Raw genomic sequence first — 22,239 nt, 5'->3', positions numbered from 1 at the left:
TCCTCTTCACTCGGTCTGCAGTGAGTTTTTTAAAGGAGGAGTCCCATAAAACGCTTTCAGGGTTTGTTTCACTGTAATCCTCGTCGTAAAACAGCACATGTGCACTTCATTTAGTTTGGTTACGCTTCACCAGCAGCAACATGCGTTAATGTGTCCTGACAGAGTATCTTATAGAGTTCAGTTACTTCCAAAAGAAAAAAACAAAAAAAGAAAGGGAGCTGAAGCAGACGGGAAACCCGAGAGGTGTTCTCCATGAAGAAGAAACTGACAGAAGATGATTGGGGGAAAATTATCCTGGAGGAGATAAAGTGAGGTTTTAATGAGAGCTGTCGATCTGTGACAGAGTCCAGGGAGATCCTCTAACCTGAAAAACCTGTGCTGTCATTTCCCTCCCTTCTTCAGTCTCCTTATCCTCTGCTTAAGTCTTATTCGTACAAATGGCCCCCTTTCAGGGGCTGTAATGGGTCCCTGGATCCCTTTGTTCAGATAATTGTTCTCGAGGACCTTCGAGGAGGGCATACGGGAACACTTAGGCGAGGCAGACGTCTGCAGATCAAAGGCCCGGCTTCCAGCACCCTAAAGAAAATCCTCATGGCGCTGCAGCCATCCTCAGAGAGCGTCGACTTCAGCCTTAAGTGGATTTACACAACCTGTCACAGGGTCGTTATTAAAGAGCCAACCAGAGAATTTACACCAGCGCTGAGCTGAGAGATCTGAAGCTTTTTAATTCAATTTAACCAAAACCCACAGTAACGCTCTGAACGAGGCGGAGACTCAGACCTTCAGGTTTTTATTCACACCAGCAGCGTCATGAGGTAAACCTGTTCAACTTCCTGTGAAGAAAGGTGATTTAAGGGACTCTGATCATGGCGCGGAAGTTGGTGTGAGGATCTGAATAGCCCCTTTTCCACTGTGCAGTCTAGTTTAGATCAGTACAAGTTGGTGCAACTTGACTTGTATATAATTGTATGAAAAGTTAAAATCTAGTGAGTAATTATGAAAAGCAAGGATCTGCAACCTTAAGTTTCATAAGAGCCTTTTTTGACCTCATCTCACCTGAATCAAAGCCACAAAATGTACTTAATATTGGGAAAAAAACACAAAAAAAGTTTAAAATAAATAAATAAATAAATAAATAAATAAATAAATAAATAAATAACATTGTAAAAGTCTATCTTTAATGTCATGAATTTTATAACTTTGCAAAATCAATTAAATTTCGATAATTGCCAAAGTTTTCAAAAATTTTGTAAGTCCAAAAAATTTGCAATTTGCAAAAACAAAATGTAAAAAAAAAAAAAAAAAAAAAAAAAAAAATTCACAAAGTTGCCAAAATTTCATATATTTGCAAAAATAAAATATAAAATGCTAAAAATTGACATTTTTAAAAAAAATGGAACTTAAATACTTTGCAAAAATTTAAAAAAAAAAGTTTTAAAATCCCCCAAAATTTTGATTATTTTTAAATTTGAAAAAGTGTCAAAAATTCACAGAAATCTAAATCTTTTTAATTTATTTTTTTTTTTGCGAGATGTGATAGATATTTACTTCAACAAAATGCTCAAGCATGTTTTTATTAAGTCTTAATGTCTTTAATCATTAATACCCCCTGTTAGAAATACAAAATTCTTTATTTTAGTAAAATGTTTTAAAAGTTTCAAGGAGCCACTGAAGAGGAGTCAAAGAGCTGCATGATGCTTTAGGGCTGAAGGTTGAAGACCCTTGATTTAAAGTATAGGTTTTAGAATTTATAAATTTGTGCATTTGATTTCTTTCTTTCTTTTATTGTAATAAATTTGCAAGTATTTTAGGTTAGAGGAATATATTTTAAGAAGATAAGACATTTTGAGATAAAAATATTTTAAGAAAATAGAAAATAAGGAGAAAATATTTTTTAAACAATCAAAAACAAAAATAATTCTAAACTTTTTAGAATTTAAAAGATTTGAAAAAAATCAAATTTTTCTTTATGAAAAAGTGCAAAAATTAAAAAAAAAATATGGGGAAAAAAAGATAATTATGAAATTAAAAAAAATGCAATTGATGAATTTTCTCTTATTTTAAAATGTAGAAATAGTACTTTAATTTAATTACATTTATTGATAATGTTGCTGAACTCATTGCTCTTTGATGTTTTCTAATATTTTGCCTTATATCCTCCATCTGTGTGGATCATTCATCCACTCAGAATTAAAACCAGTATTTTCTTCCAGATGAGTCTTTTTGTAGATGTAGTTATCTTCCCAGGGCTGTAAAACTTGAGGTTAGCCACAGGTGCATGGAAAGTTGGTGGGCTGTTGATGTTGTAGGAGGTGAAGTAGAGCGGTGGCAGGCTTTATTGACAGATGGGATGAAGATTTAGTTCAACTAAATGTTAACACAGGATTTTATTTAGTGTCAGTGTCTTTAATCATCAATTACTTCTGGAAGAAAAATAACAATTCTTTATTTCAGTAATATTTTTTTAAAGCTACAAGGAGCCACTGATGCAGCTGCAGTCACTACTCTGTCTCTAACATTGTCCCACGCACAGTACCATCTGATTGATGACACACAGAGACATTTTTTGAAAACTTTTTGGGGGCCTTTTTGACTAATAATAATTGGTATCGGTGATAACCTGACAGGAAATCACTGAATCCACATTTTTGTTTTTTTCAGATTCAGCGTTTGTTTGACAGTGGATGTATTTTTTGCAGTGCGGTCAGAGTTACAGAGTCAGTGGGAGTATTTCAAATAATCATCCATGGTGTCGTTTTTCTCCTGTTCAGTCACTCTGGTGTTTTTCTCTTTCCACAGCGGGTACGAGTTCGACTACGACTACTACAGAGAAGACTTCTACGACAGGTAAGACGGGCGGCGGTGAGGCCTGAGGGACTTAGAAAAGAAAACAAGAGAAAATTAGATAAAACCAGGAAGTTAAAGGGCCATTCCACTGAATTGGTGCCATTTTCTTACACTTCTGTTTTTTTTTCCAACTCTAAATCTGATGATACAGACACTGAACCACTCAAAATATGTACAGGCCCATCTCAGAAAACTTTATCTAACCTTTTACCAAGTCCTGAAGCTGAAGATGGAACAATTTTTCTGCAAAAAAACTGAAATCTTATCAAGCGTTTTTGTCTTATTTTAAGTTAAATTGTCTTGTTATACTCAATATGAGCCAAAGTCAACTGATCAGTCCAGAAAAAATGTTGTTGTAAATTGTTAAAAAACAAAAATGAGGTTTGAATTGCTGTAACAAGTACAAGAAAATCTGCCAATGGGACAAGAAAAATGTGCTCAAAAATTTTCTTGAAACTAGAAATATGTCTTGATTCAAGTAAATTTTCTCTTCTTCCATTGGCAGATTTTTTAACTTGTTACAGCAACTCAGACCTCTTTTTGTCTTTAAATGAATTGAAATAAGACATTTTTCTTGGCTGGTTAGGTGAATGTGGCTCAAATATTTAGTCTAAAAAGACATTTTCTATTATAAATATATATATATATATATATATATATATATATATATATATATATATATATATATATATATATATATATATATATATATATATATACATATATATATATATATATCAACAAATAAAAAGGAATAAATAAATAAATTTATTTTTTGATAAATTTTTTATATATATATATATATATATATATATATATATATATATATATATATATATATATATATATATATATATATATATATATATTTAAACAAATAAAAAAGGAAGAAATAAAAAAAGACAATTTCAAAAATAAATAAATATAATATAATAAAAAATATATATATATATATATAGAAAAGAAAAAAATATACAGAAAAATATGGAGACATAAATTAATATATGAAGTACATGAGTGGGCTTCATTTTGGCCTTCCCTGACCTACTCCCTGTGGATCATGTGACTTGTGGAATATTTAGAATTTTTCAGTGGGGGTTTATGTGTCAGGATAACAGGACTGAGAAAACCCCAGGGACATGACTAAAGTGAGAATTTAACTAAACTGTGTTTTGTTGTTGTTGTTGTTTTATGAAAATTAACTTTAAGTAATAAATAACAAATGAAGAATTTAAATGACAATGTTTGGTCATAAAGTCTACTTTTAGGGAGCAGAAACAGGCAACAAATGCTGTTTTTTCCAGTGTTTAAGGTCGTTTGAATTAATTCTCAAAATTATTTTTTATTAAATAATCAATCAGGTCAATGTGCAGGTTACTTGGCTTAATAAAGAACTGTGTTTTAGAGTTAATTTTATCACGTATTTATATATTTCATTGCCAGGGAATGCAAATGGCACCAATGATTCAGTGGAACAGCCCAAAACCTTTTAACTCTGGGACTGAAATGTGTCTGAAACACGTTTGTGAGCTGAAAAATGAGGCCTCGAACTCCTGGTTTGGTGTAAAAGCATCAGAACAGAGATTCAGAGTGAGCATGCTCAGTGTGCAAAGATCAGAATCAGAAAGAAGAGAGATGTTGGACGGAGAAAAGAAAAACTGACACAAAAATCTGGGCTCTGGTTGAGTCCAGCTGCATGATGAAGAGGTTCAAGAGGAGAGATGGATGCTCGTTCAGGGAAGGTCAGAAAGTCAGGGAGAAGGGCTGAGGAACAGGTTTGACTTCGCAGGTGTTTACACGCGTGTGTGTGTGTGTGTGTGTGTGTGTGTGTGTGTGTGTGTAGGTCAAACCATGAGCTAAACCAGGGATGACTTACAGATCGAACCGTGCATGACGCGAGGAGGGGAAGGAGATCTTTTTTCTGTGCTTTGGCAAACAATCGAGCGACATAAACAAGTTAAGAGAATGAGAAGATGTAAAAACATAAAAACACAGCAGAGGACAAAAAGAAACTGAACAAAAATTAAATAAAACAATATGAGCAATAACAGAGCAATAAAAAAAGTCTGGTCATAAAAAAAGTTTATGGATAAAATAATACGAAGAAGAAAAAAACGATAAAAAGAAAATAAAAGGTAGTAAAAAGGTCTTACGTCTTCAGACTGAGAATCCAAATCATGTCTCCATCTCCAACCGAGCGGCTCGAGTAATCTCCACCCACAGCAGGAGGGACCAGGAACCTGGACTCACAGGTGATTCAGCATTTGTTAATCCCAGATTGCAGTTTTATATAGATTAAGAAAGAAAAGTGTTAAAAAAATCTGCTGAAGTTTGGGGTTTATCACGAGTAAGACCACCTTAAATTTTAAAACAAAGCCAAAAAAAAAAGCCTAAAATACCAAATACTGACCAAGTCAAGGCCTGTCATAACTTTGGTCACGTCTGCTGCTTTTTTTTTTCCTTTTTTGTTTCCACGTGTGTCGGTAATCCTACATGTAACCATGCATTGCTGCATTGTTTTCATGTGAAATCAGCTGTTAGCAGCCCGTAGCATGTCAGTGCTAACTGGTGCTAGGCCAGATGTTTCCCACAAGGTGAGGAGAAGGAGGTGAGGACGACGTGCTGGTTCTCAGGTGTGAGCTAAGAAGTGACGACATGGACCTGTCCTTCCATCCATCGTTATTGGGAACGTAAGATCTATCTCCAATAAGATGGACGAGCTAGCTGTGCTAACCCAGCAACAGAGGGGATACTAGAGGGCAGAGTAGCGTCATGCTACGCAGACATGGCTAATGGAGCTAACACCAGACACCAAGGCCACATTGGAAGAGCTTCGCCTGCTGTGAGCAGACAGGATCCAGGAGACAGAGACTGAACAGACTGCTGAAGAAGCTCAGTCCTGGACCCTGTGGAGGTGGATCCACTTATGCCTCAAATACGCCAGCTACATCTGCAGTCCAACTCCGTTCCTGTTGCGTGTTGACTGCATTTGTCAACTCACAGTCCAGCAAGCCAACTGACAGACAGCTGGAGTCACAGACCGAGTTCCCACTTCCTACTCCATTGATAAGTCTCTCTTCATTCATGTTGGGCTGTAAAACCTCAAACCTGTTGACTCCTGGTTTGGCTCCGCTCATTACGTCCGTTTGTTGTCGATGCTAACTGGTGCTAGGCCAAATGTTTCCTATGAGCTGAGGAGAAGGAGCTAAGTATGACGTGCTGGTGCTGCTCCATGAGCTGGGAGGACCTGTCCTTCCATCCATCGTTATTGGGAACGTAAGATCTATCTCCAAAAGATGGACAAGCTAGCTGTGCTAACCCAGCAACAGAGAGAATACCAGAACGCAGAGTAGCATCATGCTACGCAGACATGGCTAATGGAGCTAACACCAGACACCAACGCCACATTGGAAGAGCTTCACCTGCTGTGAGCAGACAGGATCCAGGAGACAGAGTTTATGCATCACAGCTCCATGTTTGGCTAAAATATGATGGCTGCGTATTGGCTGCAACATCATCATCATCATATGTTTTTGTTTATATATTTTCAGAGTTTTTGCACTTGACACCTTCTTTTATTGATGCTGTGGCTCTGAATTTTGCAAGTTTACTATAGAAAGGAACAACTTCTCTTGAACAGGCAGAAACCTTGAGCAGAACCAGACTCCTTTTTATACAACTCTGTAAAGTTGACGTCCAAAGCAGGCTCTCTTTCTGTTTGTGTTGCATCTACGCCTGCCGATCACCTGAGGGTCTACCTGTGTTTATTTCATGGCGCTGGGTCAAACCTTGATTTGGATGGACTAGAAATAAACTGGAAGAGTTTGGAGTTAAGGCTGTGAATGCAGGACTATAAGTGGGATTTACACAGCATCTCACAGATGTTCCAACGTTGGTTGAACCAACGATGGAGAGGCACAAATAGTGATGAATCCCTCAGCTCGGCTCATTTCCACCAGGATCAGGCCTTTGAAGAGATAAATGCACCATGGCATATGTCAGAATCTGAGATGATGCGTTCAAAGACCTCCAGATGTCAAACAACCGTCTTGTCTTCAGGGAAATCTGTGCGTTGAGGGAAGATTTCACAGAACGATCCGGGGTCACACAGAGTCGATCGGAGGTTTTATGTTGCAACGAAGATTCTTGTGGGAGCCTGAGAGCTTTCCTGAAGCCCCCTCTGACTCCCGTCAGGATGAATTAGTCTCCATTGTTCTGAAAGAAGACAGCAGAGGAGGATAATCACGGCTCCTCGGTCTCTCTGGAAGAGGAAGAGTGATTGTGTCTGTAATTATATGTCATCATTCCAGAAACTGAACTTCAGCTCATTCAGAACAAAGAGATCCTCTTCTGGGTCCGGTCCTGGAATGCTTCCCTACGACCCCTCAACCTCACTGTTTGGACCCAGAGGACCCAGATTTCTTCTTCAGGAACGCACTGAACATGAAAACTGTTATTTTCAGCTTCACAGGCCAAACCACACAGCTGACGGTTGACTCTGGTTTTTATCAGAAGAAGCTGAACTTTGACCCTCAACCTCGATGATTAGAGACAAGTGAGGACGTGAGGGCGTCATTGTTTTAATGTGATGTGACGTTTTATTTTGTTGTTTCTGTTTTGTTTTTGAATACGGTGTCTACAGTTCAGAGTCTGGGAAGGGTTCTGGTTTGGATTTGTTGGGCTTGTGCAGAACTAACATCCATTATTATATAACCACTGTTCATTCAAACTTCATGAAAATCACACTTTTTAGATCAAAACTTCAGTTTGAGTTTAAAAAAAGCTTGGTGCCGTGTCCTAAAAGATCAGCCATGATGTTTCCAGAAACTCAGATGACCAGGTAGACCTCGTCTGGCCTTATTAAAAAGTTGTCAAACAATCTTTGTTCTTGCAGAAAAAAAAAGTTTACTTAAAGTCCCTGGGAGGAGTTTCTAAGTGATCTTGAAAAAGTCTTCCTTTTTTACATCTCCCTGATCCTAATCCACTCTTTAAAATGAGATTATCAGCGCTTATATTACAGGTCACAGGTTGTTTCCAAATGCTACTTCTTAGCTAGCACCTCTCAGTCTCTATGACAACACCACGCTAACAGACAAAGTTTAGTAGAGAGAAGAGCGATCTGTGTTTTTCTCTGCTAAAAACGATTTCTGTGATTAATTTTGTAGTGATGGTGGACACTGGAGCCTAACTGTCAGACAGAAAAATGACAGAAGAGCAGAAGAAAGATAAACAGGAGAGAGATAGAGCACGAGCTAAAGGCTAATTACTTGAGAGTCTATCAATAAAATGAAGAGTGAGGTTACGTTAGCTCTGATTGGTAGATGACTGGCAGGACATAACCAGGATTCACTAATGTTACTCATTACAGACAGTAGCGCTACAACTACTGTATGAACTGACAGTTAGCTTGATGTCATGTTAGCCTACAGATACATTGTAGCATCGGGCTGCCGATAGCACTACATATAGCCGGCTACTATAACGTTTGCTTCATGTCACATTTCAAACAACAGTGCTTTGAAATTGTACTTTAAATACCTTACCTGGTCGCATTGTATCCAGTAACAAGCTGACTCCATGTTTGGTCATAACCTCAGCCTGAAACTTTTTCTTAAAATTCACAAAGTGAAAACTTGATTTAGAAAATCAGCACCCCCAGTTGTCCTGCTCATGTCCTCCTCCTGTTATATGTCACTGTCTTTTATGTTTTCTTTGACGGGATGAAACTGATGTAATTCTGTTGCTCTGAAAGGAGTGCAATCACAAATAAGCTATCATCATCATCATCATCATCATCATCACAAACCTTACATTTCGACAGATATTCATGGTTCCCAAAGGATGAATCTAACTCTCTTGACATGCTGAGTTTTCCTCTGATGCCACAGGGACAAGTTCTCCTTCTCGAAAATTTTTCAGTATGAAAAATGGAAAAAACTGATTTGAGTGTTGATTTGACAGTCATGGTCCCAAGAGGTAGATCCCTACTGCTAAACTCTGACTGACTTTTGATCTGAAAGTTTAATTTATAAATCCTTTAATGAACTGTCGGAGTATTTCAAGGCAGATCAACACATTTTTTGCGTGTTATACTAATGATCATGTATTTTGTTACATTTGTAACACATGTATCATGCGTTTGTTTTTGTGTATTTGTATTTGTCATGTGTGGACGTTACATTTTTGCCTCTCAGACCCATGATACTTCTTTTTTTTTTTCAACTTTGACCTATTAGCCACATTTAGGGACACTGCCTACATCATCTTTTGGTAAAATCACAACATTACACCCATTTTAGCAAAAAAAAAAAAAAAAAAAAAAAAAAACTCGTTGAAGTTCAACAACACTAATAACAAACAACTAACAAAAAATCAAACTGGTTTTGTCTTCAGTGATATTTTTACTATTTTTGCTCCGTTGTTTGTCTGGAGATCCTACATGTAACCATGGCTGCATTGTTTACATGTGAAATCAGCTGTTAGCAGCCTGTAGCATGTCAATGCTAACTGGTGCTAGGCCAGATGTTCCCCATAAGGTGGGGAGAAGGAGGTGATGATGACATGCTGGTACTGAGGTGAGAGATAAGAAGTGACCACATCAACCTGGAGGTGGAGACTGGCTGACTGGACAATGATGGACAAGCTGCCAGCATCTATTTTCTTATGGAGCTTTTTGAACTTTCTATACACTTTCTTACTTTGGTTTTCTTGATTGCTGCTGTGACTCCTCCTGAATTTCCCCTTTAAGATAAATAGAGTATTTTCTATTCTATTCTATTTTATTCTATTCCAACGGGGAACTCATAATGAAAGAATCAAACTTCCTGTACAATAAACAAATTTAGTTATTATACTAATTAGGTCTTACTTATGTCAAATAGCAAGATAAATTAAAAAAATGCACACCATTCAAAAGCTTAGGTCTTCAGAAGTTCAGGTTTGAATAATTCTAACTTTAAAGCACAAAATCTGAGTTGTTTTCTGATTTTTTTGCTCCAACAAATTGAGTGAGAAGACTTCTTTATCTTTTATGCTGCTAACAGCTTCAATTTAGGGTTTAAAGAACGAGAACTCATCTGAATGGATGGAGCTACACGGTGCTTCTGCTGCCAAATGTCCACGCATGTTTTCAGAGCAGAGTCAGGTTTTTCTGAGGTTGAACAGCTGAAATAAGCATCTGTGATGCCTTTGTGTAGCTTAGTATCTACAGTGAAACTGAGACTCTGCAGAAACAGATGCTGTCTAAGAGTATAAAACATAAATGAAGTCTTCAGAGCCAGACTTCACTTTCCTTTTAATCTCCTGGGAGGGATATCTCAGCGTTGCACCTCTGCATCTTTGGTTAAACGAGTCTCTTGAGGAAGTTGTTGCCGAATAAAGACGTCACTCTCCCAGCGACTGCTGTCCAGAACCATCTTGTACCTGCGTTTACTCTCTTCACGCTCTCCACAGAAGGGCAACCAAACCAGATGTCCAAACCTCTCCACCTGAGATGTTTCTGCGTCCCCCTCCAGATGCTCAGCCCTTCTTCCCACCAGTCAGCATCAGCCGCTCACTGAAAGAAACAAGACCAGGTTTCTCCACAGGGTGGCTTCCTGGACCCTTCCCCACCCAGCGCCCTGAGTGCGAGGGCTCCCGCTGAGCTCCAGCAGACCAACATCTGTCTTAGCAGGTGCTGAAACACGCTGACTGGCTGCACCGCAGGAATCAACGATGATTTACATTTGGCAGCCTCGCTCCTTCCCTCCCACCAAGCACGGGTCCATAAAAGTTCAGAAACTACAAATACATGTGTGCAGTTGTTAAAATGGTGAGCAGACATCCACGGTTCACTGGCAGCGCTGATATTTCCAGCCACAGAGCTGTCAAGACTCCTCTTTCCATTCAAACTCTTTCTTTGCGTTTCTCCGTCTGAGTTTCCTCCTCGTGGGGTCCTTCACAGAGATCCAGCGTGGCCTGAGATAATCTGAGCAGATATCACAGCTCATAAATCCTCCTAGGAGTCAAAGGCTTCAGTAAATCTGGGGATTAGAGCTTATCTGCTCCGGTTATTGACTCAGTGCAGCAGGTTTTTTACTACGAACGAAAACAAACGATTTACTATCAGCGCCGGAGCCAACATTTAGAGGATTTAATCCCAGCGCTGTGAGTCCAACGATGCAGCTGTTCTTCCTGGAAATGATGCAAGCAAAGGATTGTAACACTGGGAGTATCTGCCTACAGGTTTACGAGTTCAGGAAGGTTGTGTTATAGGGGACGTGGACCAAAACCAAGACTGGATGGAGGAGATCTTCAGACCCTGATGCCTCAGATACACCAGATACGTCTGCAGTCCGACTCCGTTCCTTTGCACGTTGACTTCAGACCGCGGACTTCCTGTGCTTCCCACTCCATTGATCAGTCTCTGTTCATTCATGTTGGGCTGTGAAACCTCAAACCTGTTGACTCCTGGTCTTGCGCCACTCGTTATGTCTGTATGTCGTCATAGTGAAGATAAATACAAAGTGATTTTGACGCGGTGTGTGTGGACTTCCTGTCCTGCTCAATCTTCCCTACTCTGAATTTATGTATCACAGCTTAGGGTCTGGCAAAATTAGGATGCATATTACCTGTGACATGAGGGACCAGCCATGCAGAGGGACGACAACAGAAAGGATCCAGTGTGAGACGGCAGATCAACTCGAATGGAAACTTATCTGATCTGTTGTCGTGAAGAAACGGAGATGGACTGCAGACACACCTGGTGTATTTCAGCTATGAGGCAGCACTGCGTTAAAACAGACATGACTCTGTCATGGAAGTCACTGCATGCGCATTAGAAACTGTTGTCTTGCACTGCAAAAAACTGGAATCTCATCAAGTGTTTTTGTCTTATTCCAAGTCAAAATTGTCTTTTTATACTTGATATGAGCGACATTCAACTGGTCAGTCCAGAATAATGTCTAGTTTCAAGTTAGGAAAAAATGAGGTCTGGATTGCTTGTAACAAGTTAAAAAAAAATCTGCCAACATGACAAGAGAAAATTGCCCAAAAAGTTACCTGAAACTAGAAAAATGTCTAAACACACAAGAAACTTTTCTCTTGATAAAACACTTCATAAGACCTTTGTTTTTAAAGTGTGTAAACGCAGTTCATCACTGCATCCACAAAGTCAGGTTCAAACTATACCATGCAAAGATGAAACCAGGTATAAACCTGATCAAGAACCCAATGGTGAATCCAAATCTGACATTCTTCTTGGAAATCATGGACCCCATGTCCTTGGTTCTAAAGAGGAAAGGAAGCACCCCGCCTTGTTCTCAGCTAACAGCTCAAAGCCAGTACCCATGATGGTTTTTAACAGCCCACCAACTTTCCATGCACCTGTGGCTAACCTCAAGTTTTACAGCCCTGGGAAGAAAACTACATCTACAAAAAGACTCATCTGGAAGAAAATACAGATTTTAATTCTGTGTGGATGGATTCGTTTAACTAACAACATGACGACTAAAAATAAATGCTTGTTATGTGGCAATGCATAAGCTAACAAGAAAAAATGGCCAATTAAGTATTATTATCTACATGTTATCAAATTCAAGTATTCTTTCAAAAAGTTTAACCTTTTTGCAATTAATGTAATTCATTTTTTTCTAGCAAATTATAATTCTTTTAATTTTCAAATTGTTTTGTATTTCAAACCATTTCTAAATTTTGCAAATTTTGAAATTTTAAATATATATATTTTAAATTTTGAAATTTTAAATACATATATATATTAAATTTTGCTCATATTTTAAAAGTTTTGCAAATTTTATAAATTTCAAAATTGTTAAAAATTTGAATAAAAATATATATACATTTATACATTATACATTTCAAAATTGTTAAAAAATTCTAAAAAAAAAAAAAAAAAAAAAAAAGAAGTCCAAACAAAATTAAAAAAAAAAAAATAATAATAATAATGAAAATTAAAAAAAAAAAAAAAAATTTGAATAAATTAAGACATCACATGTAACAAACCAAATATTAAAAAAAAAAAAACGATACCAACTTGGGTTTTAACATTTATATGTTAATATGCTCTGACCTTGCTCATTAAGGTTCATCTGGTTTATAAACCGTTAAATTCTGTATTTATTTTTAAAGCATTCCAACAGTTTTTGGATGATCTGGTCTCGGTAATGTTCAACAGACAGGCTCAGCTCAGTCTGAACTCCAGCATAAAAACTCCGAGCTGTAATAAACTGAACAACAACCACAGTCATAAATTCATTTTTTATTGAGAACTTTTTGTACTTTTGTGTCAAATTATTTCTAAAAAAGGAAAAAAATGTCATAAAAATATCATGTTTGTTGTTTACAAGTTCATTTGCTGATGAGAAAAATCTGTTTGACTAATCAGAGAAGGCTGAATGATTCAGAATCTGCGAGGGTCTCTCATTTATTCTGACATTTTAACCACTGAAAGGAAGGTTTTTTAAAATGTCAGATTTAATGATCCGAGCCTTTCTCATACTCATCTGTCTGGGTCAGTCGACATCTCTATGCGCTGCCTCTTGAATTGATTGTCTTTAAAACTCTGTTGGCTCCACTGAGCTGTTGTTTATCTCTGACAGACGAATCTTTCTGATGAGCGCTGAGTGAGGAGAGACAATCTGCACAGCTGGTACCACCGCGTCTCTCCTCTATATATACACACCTAGAAATAACAGGCATTATGCAGAGGCGAGCATGACGTCTAACAGCTAGCATATCAATGCAGCTTCCTTTAGTATGTTAGCATAGCGCTCTTTTTTTTTTCTTTTTTTTTTTAATCCAAGCTCCTAATGTATCAAAATGATATAAAACCCACATCTAGATCGAGGGTCTTCAACCTGTGGCTCTTTGACTCCTTTGCAGTGGCTCCTTTTAAGTTAAAAAAAATAAATATAGAAATAAAGAATTATTTTTCTTACAGAGGGTATTGATGATTAAAGACACTGACACTTAATAAAATCCTGCGTTACCATTTAGTTGAGCTAAATCTTCATCCCATCTGTCAATAAAGCCTGCCACCGCTCTACTTCACCTCCTACAACATCAACAGCCCACCAACTTTCAATGCACCTGTGGCTAACCTCAAGTTTTACAGCCCTGGGAAGATAACTACATTTACAAAAAGACTAATCTGGAAGAAAATACTGATTTTAATTCTGTGAGGATGGATTCTTTAACTGACAACGTGCTGGATTAATATTCATGATTGAAATGTGGCAAAACATTAGCAAACAACAACAAATGATGAGTTGAGAAATATTATCTATACATGTTAACGTATTCAAGTATTCTTTAAAAACTTAAAAGTTTTTCAATATTTTTTTAAAATTTTGCATATTTTTACTTATTATTGTGCTTTTTGCATGTTTTTAAATGTAAAAACCTTAACAATTCTAAGCTTAGATATTTTTATGGTTTTAAGTTTTTTATTTTTTTTTTTCAATTTTCAGCCTTTAAAAAGTAGAAAGGAATTTCATTTTTTGCCATTTTCTAAATAAAATTTTAAAAAAATCTTCCAAATTTTAGAATTATTTGCAAATTTTTTATTAAATTAATTAATTTAAATTAAATTTCTTTGCACTGTTTTTAATTAACGCATGATTTTTATTTATTTTTGTACTTTTTGCATGTTTTTGAAATGCAGAACTTTACATTTTCTGAAAACTTAGAAATGTTTAATTTTCTAATTTTTTTTTTGATTATTTTTTAATTCTCAGCCTTTTTTTAAAAAAAATAGAAAGGAATATCGTGTTTGGCAATTTTCTCAATTCTTTTTTTTTTTTTTTAAATCTTCCAATTTTTGAATTATTTGCAAATTTACTCAATTGAATTTTTTGCACTTTTTTTTAATTTTGCATGTTTTTTAAAATCCAAAAAATTTTAAATCTTAAATATTTGAAAATTCCTTTATTTTAAGACATTTTTATGTTTTAAATTTCAATATTTTTTCTCAATTTTCAGCTTTTTTTTTAATAAAAAGGATATTCATTTTTTGCAATTTTCTCAATTTTAAAATATTTTTAAATCTTTCAATTTTTTTAATTATTTGCAAACTTTCCTATTAAATTTTTTAAATATTATATTAATTTAAAGTTCTCAACACTTTTCCAAATTTATTTAATTTCAAACTTTTTGACATTTTCGTAAATCTATCAAGAATAACTAAGTAGGACAACACATGTACAATTTCATGAATTTAGAGACCTTCTACTTTGGATAAGTATTCTTCAGATTTTAACTTTGTATAGAATTGTATACACTTTAAAGTGAACATAAAGTATATGTTTTTAGCTGTGGAACAACTTCATTCCATCTGAGCTGAGGTAAAATGTGTCCAATGAAGGTAAAGGTTGCAGACCCCTGATCTAGACGTCTAACATGTTTTACCCACCACATGATGTCAACTGAGCTGGATGCTTTCATCAAACACTCCCAGGAGAAAAGCACAGAGACAGATCATTCGTTATCTTCCGTGTTTAAATCCTACAGCTACCAAAACATCAGCCTATAAAACATCCTACCTGTCAGGAGCAGGGGCCATGTGGGTGGTGTACGGCTTTATTTACAGCTCTGAGCAGCAGTGGGATCCTCAGCGTGGTGTCTCACAGAGAGAAGTGACACGAGGTGATGAAGGAAATCCGAGGTTTTTACAGGTTTAGATGATAAAATGTACTCTCAACATTCAGCAGAGACAAAATAAAGCATAGAAACAGATGTATAACTATCTATAAATAAAGAATAAAAACTCCAGGAGGCCATGACACAGAGTAGAGTTTATGAAAACACGCTGAAGAGACAAAATGTTCTCATTTTCAGAGCTTTTCGTTCTTTTTTAAGTGTAGTATGAGGTATTCGTCCAGCTGGTGACATCATTCAAAGCACAAAATACTGAACATTACCTGAAGGAGTGGAGGAATCTGTCTGCAGGTCACGAGAGGGACAAGCCTGCACTCCTACAAAATGTGGGATTATCCAGTTAATCCCAGTGACCCTCATGACATGTCAAAACAGCAAGGCGTTGGGAAATTATTGGATTGTCTTCCCACAGCACTGAGAGTTCAGTCCTCCCACAGCTTAATACTTTAATAAATCTGAACTATATAGTCAGTCAGATGTTAGCTGCACATGTTTGAGATGATTCACAGCAGAAAAATCCTCATTCCTCTCCCTGGTGTTTTAAATAACCCTTATATCAGTCTCTGTCTGAAACACCTCGCACACAGCAAAAAGTGTCATCATTTTCAAATAGTTAAGTAGCATGCTAGCTAACGTTATTATAAATATTGCTAATATAGGCAGCAGACGAATCATACAAAAAGTTAGCATTTCTTCAACCAATGACAGCCAGGTAGTGTTTTTCAAATGGGAAAATAAATGATACACTCTAAAACGAGCCACACACAGCCAGTCCATGCCATGTGGAGCGCAGACAGTCTGTGCCCTTGCACACCATCTCGTTGCTTTGCAGGTCCCCCAGGGGTCAATTTTAGGTCCAACTCTTTTTAATCTTTACATGCTTCCCTTGGGGGATGTCATCAGGAGGCACGGCATCAGCTTCCATAGCTATGCTGATGACACGCAGCTGTACATCGCCGTGTCTCCTGATGACACAGGGCCTATTGATGCTCTTTTTAAATGCATTTCAGATATAAAGTCATGGATGGCAGCAAATTTCCTACAACTCAACCAGGACAAAACAGAAGTTCTAGTCATTGGCCCTGAAGGCCGGAGAGAGAAACTTTTACCAAAACTTCAAGGTCTCAAACCAACAAATTCTGTAAAAAATCTGGGCGTGATTTTTGACTCTGAGCTTTCTTTTATTCCACACATTAAGAATGTAACTAAGATCAGTTTTTATCATCTCAAAAGTATAGCCAGAGTCCGCCCGTTTCTCTCTCAGGCCAGGTGTTAATGCATGCTTTTATCTCTTCTCGTTTAGATTATTGTAATGCCCTGCTCTCTGGTCTTCCCAAAAAGACAATTTTCAACCTCCAATTATTACAGAATTCAGCCGCACGAGTGCTGACGAGGACCAGAGGGCGGGAACATATTACTCCAGTCTTAAAATCGCTGCATTGGCTCCCTGTGCGTTTCAGGATGGATTTTAAAGTTCTTTTAATAGTTTATACATGTCTTAACGGCCTTGGGCCTTCTTATTTATCTGACCTGTTTTTACCGTATCAGCCCTCGCGGACCCTGAGGTCCTCTGGCACTGGCCTTTTAACCAAACCAAAAGTTAGAACTAAGACACACGAGGAGGCAGCTATTACTTATTATGGCCCCCGATTGTGGCACAGCCTGCCAGAGAATCTCAGGGCTGCAGAGTCTGTTGATACTAGAGGTCGACCGCTGATGGGTTTTTGGGGGCCGGTGCCGATGCCGATGCTTTCCAAATTTGGGCAGCGGATGCCGATATGCATAGCCGATTTTTCCAATTTGATATTCAGGCTGATTGTTAAATAAATATATATTTATCACATTTTTGTGAAACACAGCAATTTCTGAGCAACTAAAAGAAATCTATTACAACAAGTCGTGTCCAGTCCTCTGAACATTTATTCAGCTTTCAAAACAATGAAATATTTTGTCTGAGTAAACACACAATGTAACAAGCAGTAGTAAACATTCACACTCTTCTTAAAATGTCAAAAAAAGAAATTTAAACTTATTAATATAATTTGAACAAAAGTATGTAATGTATCCAAGTGGTTCCACAAGTTTGAGGTGCTCATCTTTTTTGTGCCTGATCAAAAATTGCGTCATTTTATACAACGGATCAAAAATCGGCTTTTTAGAAGAAAGTACGGCCGATGGCCAATAGAGACAAATGTCCAAATATCGGCCCGATATATCGGCCGCCCGATATACTGGTCTACCTCTAGTTGATACTTTTAAAAAACGGCTTAAAACTCACCTTTTTAATCAAGCTTTTACTTGATTTATCCAAGTTAATTTATTCTTTTATTACTTGTTGTTTTATTGTATTACTGTATATCTTATTTATTCTTTTAGTCAAACTTTTATCATTTAATTCTTAATTTTTCATGTCATTTCACTTATCCATTTTATGTTATTTTATCTCTCCTCTTACATTTTTATTATTGTTTTAGTATGATGGTTTTTAGCTCCATTTTTTCGCACTGGGGGCTGCTCCTGGTCCACTTCTGGGGCTGCTGCCGGGGACGGCTTCGCCTGCATGGCTTTAGGCCACTGCACTGTGTTGTGGGGCCTCGTGTCTGTGCGGGGCGGGGAAGTCTCCGGCTGTGCTCCTTGTGGGCCGGGAGCCCTCCTCAGCGTTGATAGCTCCCAAAGGTAGCTTACTCCTTACCTCAGTCCTCGGTGCCCAGCCATGTCTCTCTCTCCCTTCTCTTTACAGTTAGTATGAATGTGTATGGGAGTAGGTGTGTATGTGTGTTTGTCTGCGAATGTGTGTCTGGATTTGTCTTGTTCTTATGTTGTTTTTAGCCTCTGTGAGGCACTTTGTGTTGCTTTTAAAGTATGAAAAGTGCCCTGTAAATAAATAAAGTTTGAGTTTGAGGTTTCATATCCACTGCATTCCCTCCTCACTCAGTGTTGATAAACGCTATCACAACAAAAATCACTTTGCTGGTCAGTCAAGGAGGGGAAGCTCATTTTTTTCCGGCCTACATCATAAATTTGTTTCTTTATTTAAACGTAAATTCTACCCTCCGTGTCAGCTTGTTATCAGCTGGAGCTGCTACGTGAGACTACGACAGGCTGTAAGTGTGAGTGACAGGGGGAGAAGCTCCACAGCTGTAGCTGTAGCTGCTTATTGATGAAAAGAGAGAGAATCTTTAAACACAACGCTCGTCGTTTTTAAGAAAAGTAAACTCGCTGAGGATTGATAAAACCTCTGGATCAGTCTGGAACAACTGACTGTAAAACTCAGAAGATGCTCTGGTGGAGGGTTATACTTCAAGATCTCTGACTGGCTCATTTCACTGTCAATCAAAAAGGGATTCAGCCTCAGACAGATCATCCAATCATCATGCAGAAGCCCAGCGTCCAGGCCAGCCCACTGCCTCATAGACCCCCAGAGACGCTGAGCGTCCGATGGGCGGGACAAAGCCCAGCGTTTATCCAATGACCGTCCAGTTTCCACAGTGGAACAACCCACTCTACTCTTCCCCGCTGAAGTCAGAAGACGCTCAGCGTCCAACTGTGTTAAAGCGCTGAGACGCTGCGGGGATGAATGAGAAGGAGGTGGAGCCAGTTACCTGTGATAGGAGCTGATTCTGAACTAAAGATGAAGGAATTCTAGCTCAGACTTTATCAATGAAATGTTCACACAGCAGAACATATCAACACTTGTTTTGGACCTCCATGGCTGAGCAGTGACATTTGTGCAAGTCTTCGAGGTTTTTGCCTGTTGGTATCATGTGCTTATATGCTGAGGTGTGTTTTTCTTGATCTCAAACTACGCCCCCTGTTGGGAATAGTCTGGAATTGACCTTTTTTTCCCCCTCTCTTCTCCCAGTGTTGTTTTTTTCATATCTATTGGAAAGGGAGCGTTGGTAGCTGGCAGCTCCTGGGTTAACCCCATTTCTGTGTTTCTCCATGTTTGTTTTCCTATATGTCTTGAAAGGGATGTGATGAAATGAAATTTCCTCTTGGGATCAATAAAGTTTTCTGATTCTGATTCTGAACTATAATTATTAAACATTGAATCTACACAGATTTTTCATCCTCAACCAAAAATAACCAACCTCAACAAAATCCACCATTGAATTGGTCTATTTTAGCTGCTGTCTCTTCAAAACCCCCTTCCCTCTGATTGGCTGGCCCTTGGTGTATAGCTGTAGTCAGACCTCAGTGTTTGAGGACCCCTCATCCGATGTGTCATGAACCAACCAGTCTCATGTGATGACATCATCATTCAGGAAGTCTTGTGAAGATCTCAATTACTCCAACATATTAGTATGTACAGCTCCAGGTGTGAGTGCATCCCTTCGTTTGGGCTGCAAACAGAAAATCACCAGCTTTAAAGAGATGTCAAAACTCACTGTGACACTAAATGAGGTTAAACAGCTGCTCCTCAATGGAAAAATAACAGGATTAAACGTTGATTAACTCTGACAGCACAGCTCAGATTGACTAATGTGAAGTATCAATGAGGGAACAGTCTGGCTCTGTGTAATTAATGTCTTCTGTAGTCATGAAAACAACTCTCATTTCTCATCTTTCAATCACGGCAGGTCAGCCAACAACATCCAAACAATATGACAGTCAGTGTCTGAGTTTCCACCATTGTTTTTCAGATGATTCATGTTTGTACATGTGAAAATATGGGATGTATTTCCTCTAAATGATGTGACTGTTGGAAGTTTATGAGCCTAATTTTAGACTTTGGCCGGTGGTTGATGATTATTCCCATTTCTTTCCTCCTCATCCTCCTCCTCTCTCTGTCTCCGTCCTCAGGTTGTTTGAGTACCGTGGCAGGGTGTCTCCGGTCCCGCGGGTGGTGCCTGTCAAACGCCCTCGGGTGGCGGTGCCTTTGGTGCGGCGGGTCAAATCCCTGCCCGTCAAACTGCTGGCACGAAACGCCTCGGTCCTCCCCACCAGCAACGGCAACAAACAGAGATGTGAGTTTCACCTCATCCCTTCATCCTCGTCACGCGCTGGTTTCTGGTCTGTGTTTTTTATGACAGGGAAGAGCTCGTGTTTCAGGTCACCATCTGCCACTTCCCTCTGCTCTGTTTCACTCAGTTCCTCCCACATCGTGCTCAGATCCTGGATCTAAAGGGAGGGGAAGTTGTTTTGTCGTTTCCTGTCATAACAGACTCTCAGTAAATTCTCCTTTGTTTGGAAGTTTGAAATACAGAGCTACAGAGCGTTAAAGACCAAAAACGGTAAACATAACTAGAGATGGGTATTGAAGAGATATTAATGATATCAACGCCCTTATTGATTCTTTTATCAATTCTGAGTCGATGGATCAAACCAGGGTTCAGGCCCTTGTGATTTCAAGCATTGACTCCTGCAGCTCTGTTTTAGCAGGCCATTTAAACCTCTGCAGATTACCCAGAATGCAGTGGCACCTCTGGTCTTTAACCAGCCCAAAACAGCACATGTTACCTCGCTGTTAGTCTCTCTTCACTGGCTTCCCATGGCTGCTCCAATCAAATTCAAAGCTCTTCTTCTGGTTTACAAAACATTGATAGCGGCTCCAGCCTACCTGGGGTCCCTCATCCAGGTCTACACTCCTTCTGGTCCTCTACGCTCTGCTCTACACCTGGTGCTCCCAGCCCAGTGTGGCTCCAAATCTCTAGCCAGACTCTTCTCCTTTGTTGTTCCCAAATGGTGAATGAATTCCCTAACTCTATACGATCCACAGAGTCCCTTTCTACTTTAAGAGACGCCTGAAGACTCATCTGATCAGGGAACACTTAAAGGGGCTGTGAGGAGTTTGAAAGTGATCTTCTAGATATTTGCCTGATCATAATCCACACTTGCGGGGTTACCTGGTTACAGGGTCATTTAAATTGCTTCTTACTTCTTAGCTTCCAGTTTGGGTCGACCAGGCCTGGATTGATTTACAGCAAGTCTAATAGTGTGTCCCAAATCACATACTTCCATACAGAGGTGTCCCAGTCCGATATTGATATCGGATATCGGTCCAATATCAGCAAAAAAACAAGTATCGGTGTATTGGAATGCATCTAAAATCTCTGATATAAGCAGTTTCTGTTACCCATTGGTTATTAATAAATGGGTCAGTTTTCCCTCATACCTACTGTTGCTGACTACTGTTCTTTGTTTGAATAATATCACTTAATCAAGCCTTTTCTAACATGACAGACATACTACAAAATAAGTCATAAAGTATGCATGTTTAATGCTGATATCGTATCAGATTAATATCAGTATCGGCCAAAACTCAATGCTGCAGTATCGGTATCGTATCGGAAGTGAAAATGTAATATCGGGACATCCCTACTTCCATACTCAAATACTCAAAATTCTGAGTATACTGCGTCAAAATGAAAAACAGTATGCATAATATGCGAAAAACGAGTATGCAAAAGTACCAGGATGACGTACTCAAATCGGCCCGGATTTTGAGTATGCAGCTATGGACACTCAATGCACTCATTTCCTCCTCTGGCAGCAATGGCGGAAGAGAGCTGTGGCCGTTTGCTCAGCACGGTAAAAATACAAATAAACAATACATACCGGGACATCTTCAGCCAGTAGGAGGAGGAGGAGATGTTGTTGGCGCAGATTACGGCGTAGCAAAGCGCGATTGAAATTCATTGTAATTACAATGAAAGATGGTAAGGTCTGGATATTTTGATCGTGTTATTAGCTGTTTAATATACTACTGAAAAGGCTTTGAAAATTTGCGGGCAAATAGTG

The 22,239-nt window shown here is 38.3% G+C and overlaps 1 protein-coding gene across 2 annotated transcripts in view; it reads left to right on the top strand.

The window, feature by feature from the left end:
* Positions 1-22,239, top strand: part of raly (RALY heterogeneous nuclear ribonucleoprotein) — a 194,346-nt gene that overhangs the window by 110,332 nt on the left and 61,775 nt on the right. For both annotated transcript variants that reach the window (XM_074678612.1, XM_074678601.1), the window contains exons 4-5: positions 2,800-2,847; positions 20,302-20,465. In XM_074678612.1, the coding sequence (XP_074534713.1) occupies positions 2,800-2,847; positions 20,302-20,465 (212 nt within the window). The remainder of the gene's footprint in view (positions 1-2,799; positions 2,848-20,301; positions 20,466-22,239) is intronic.

Source organism: Halichoeres trimaculatus, unplaced genomic scaffold (genome assembly GCF_033239565.1).
Source record: "Halichoeres trimaculatus isolate MK-OKI-2021-1 unplaced genomic scaffold, fHalTri1.1 fHalTri1_scaffold_1, whole genome shotgun sequence".
NCBI classification, from domain to species: domain Eukaryota; kingdom Metazoa; phylum Chordata; class Actinopteri; order Labriformes; family Labridae; genus Halichoeres; species Halichoeres trimaculatus.
This window is presented reverse-complemented; position numbering and strand designations above follow the sequence as displayed.